The sequence below is a fragment of the Carlito syrichta genome, unplaced genomic scaffold, assembly GCF_000164805.1.
Source record: "Carlito syrichta isolate Samal-C Ts95f unplaced genomic scaffold, Tarsius_syrichta-2.0.1 Scaffold313533, whole genome shotgun sequence".
Classification (NCBI taxonomy): Eukaryota; Metazoa; Chordata; class Mammalia; order Primates; family Tarsiidae; genus Carlito; species Carlito syrichta.
Genome location: NW_007257629.1, coordinates 91,261 through 93,410, shown reverse-complemented (window position 1 = coordinate 93,410; position 2,150 = coordinate 91,261). Strand labels below are relative to the sequence as shown.

The window sequence follows — 2,150 nt, the reverse complement described above, 5'->3', positions numbered from 1 at the left end:
TGTCATTGATGAGACTCAGGATGCAAGCGTGTGCCTTCTGGCCCCTTGCCCTGCACTGTGGCCCAGCGGCACCCTGGGACCCTGCACCTCTCCTGCAGGTTACTCTCTGTGCCCTAGGTTGTCAGGATCTGGGTGAAGTCCAATCAAGTGGGTGACATAAAACTAGTCCCATTCCTCAGTGGAGGACCAAAGCTTGGGATCTGGAATCAGACTTCCCAGCGTCAAGTCACGCCATCTGAGTAACCTGGGTCAATGACATAGACTCTGAAATGGAGGTGGCCCAAAAAAACGGGATTGGTGCTTCGAAGGCGAAGGGCTTGGGACAGGGCCTGGTACATAGTATGTGTTCAAAAAAAGTTTGCCATATTATTTAATATTATTATTAAATTCATATCCTGCTGGCAGATTGGGGCATTGCCTTTAGATACTAACTGCAACTTGTCAACACAGAAATTGTTATATGCTGTACTGTTTAAGAAAAGCTAGTGTTATGTGTCCCCAGTTGACACAGGTAGGCATAGCCCTTTAGTTACAAGTTACATTTTTGTTCAGTAATCAGAAGAGATAGATGCAGACACCCATTTGACCTGAAATAGAAAGTCTTTTTTTTTTGAGTTGTAGTCTCAACTCTGTTGCCCAGACTGGAGTGCAGTGGCCGCTTCCGGCCACCGCAGCCTCGACCTGCTGGGCTCTGGCAATCCTTCTGCGTCAGCCTTCCAAGTAGCTGGAACTACAGGCGCGCACTACCATGCCCGGCTGATTTTTTGATTTATTGTAGAGATGAGGTCTCGTCAAGTTGCCCAGGCGGGTCTCGAACCCGCGGGCTCAGGCAATCCACTCACCTCGGCCTCCCAAAGTGCTGGGATTACAGGCTGAGCCACCGAGCCCAGCCAAAATAGAAAGTCTTAAGCATACAGTTTGAGTTGCTCTTTAGAAACAAGCTTGTTGCGGTTCTTTCGGGTAAAAGCTGTCTGATGTGACACTGTACTGACGTCACCCCTGTACATTTTGCCACACCAAGACACACTGTTGTCTCTTACAGGTGGTGAATGTTACCGGGATTGCAGTTGGCACTGGCTTAGCCTCGGCTTGTGATACCCTGATGTCTCAGGTGAGGACCACCCTCCCCTACGTACCTTTTTTGGACAATTACCTTTCATAAAGGAGATTGTCTAGGGAACCATCTGCCGCCCTGTGGGTTTTGTTGCTTTTTGTTTGTCAAATATCGACAGTCTCTGACCGGTTTTTTTTGACATGATGATGGTGCAGAAGCAATGCACGTTCCATGGAAACTGGACTTCAGGTCTCCATACAACCATTTTTACTTTTCACTTCCAGTATAGTATTTAGTACATTACATGAGATGGTCAACGCTTTATTATGAAATAGACTCTGTGTGGGATGATTTTGCCCAAGGCTGGGCTAATATAAGTGTTCTGAGTTAAGGCAGGCCAGGCTAAGCCACAATGTATGGTCAGTTAGGTGTATTAAATGCATTTTTGACTCATGATATTTTCAGTTTACAATTGTGAGGCAGTCTCATTGTAAGTCAAGGAGAATCATTTACAACAAATTTATCAAATTTATGTTTGTTATTTTTATTTTTTTAGAGGCAGGGTCTTGCTATGTTGCTCAGGCTTCTAGAATTCCTCCCACCTCAGCCTCCTGAGTAACTGGGACTACAGGCGCTAGCATCTGACCAATGCTAATGACCTGTAAATACAAGCAGAGGTAGCTTTACTAGTTCCAGTCTCTGGTTCCCACCTGATCAAGGGTATTTCGTCCTTGTTCCTTCCTGTCTGATCTTCTCCCACCCTAAAACCATCCTGTCCTACGCAGCCTCCCTCCTCCCCAGCCCCCCTCCTTCAAGTCAAGCTTCTTGAAAGTGTTCTTTGCATTCCTGGACCCCTCTTCTTGACTCAGTCCCCATCAATGCCTTGTTCATTCCTTCCTGCCAATCCCACTGGGCCTAGTCTCTTCTGGGCCTCTTGTGAGAAAATCCTCAGGTGAGCACTTGACATTCCTTAACCCACTTGGCCATCCCTGCTTTCCAAAGCATTACTCTCAGCCTCCACAATTGATGTTCTTGCCACCTCCCAGGCTGCCCTTCTCAGTCTATGGTGTGTTTTTCGCTTTTTTTTTTTTTTTTT

General features: G+C 46.6%; 1 protein-coding gene across 1 annotated transcript in view; it reads left to right on the top strand.

The window, feature by feature from the left end:
• Positions 1–269: 269 nt before the first annotated feature.
• The window catches only part of LOC103273103 (multidrug and toxin extrusion protein 2-like), a 46,093-nt gene continuing 44,212 nt past the window's right edge, over positions 270–2,150 (top strand). Inside the window, exons 1-2 of the mRNA XM_021718806.1 lie at positions 270–332; positions 1,043–1,111. Of these exons, the coding sequence (XP_021574481.1) occupies positions 270–332; positions 1,043–1,111 (132 nt within the window). The remainder of the gene's footprint in view (positions 333–1,042; positions 1,112–2,150) is intronic.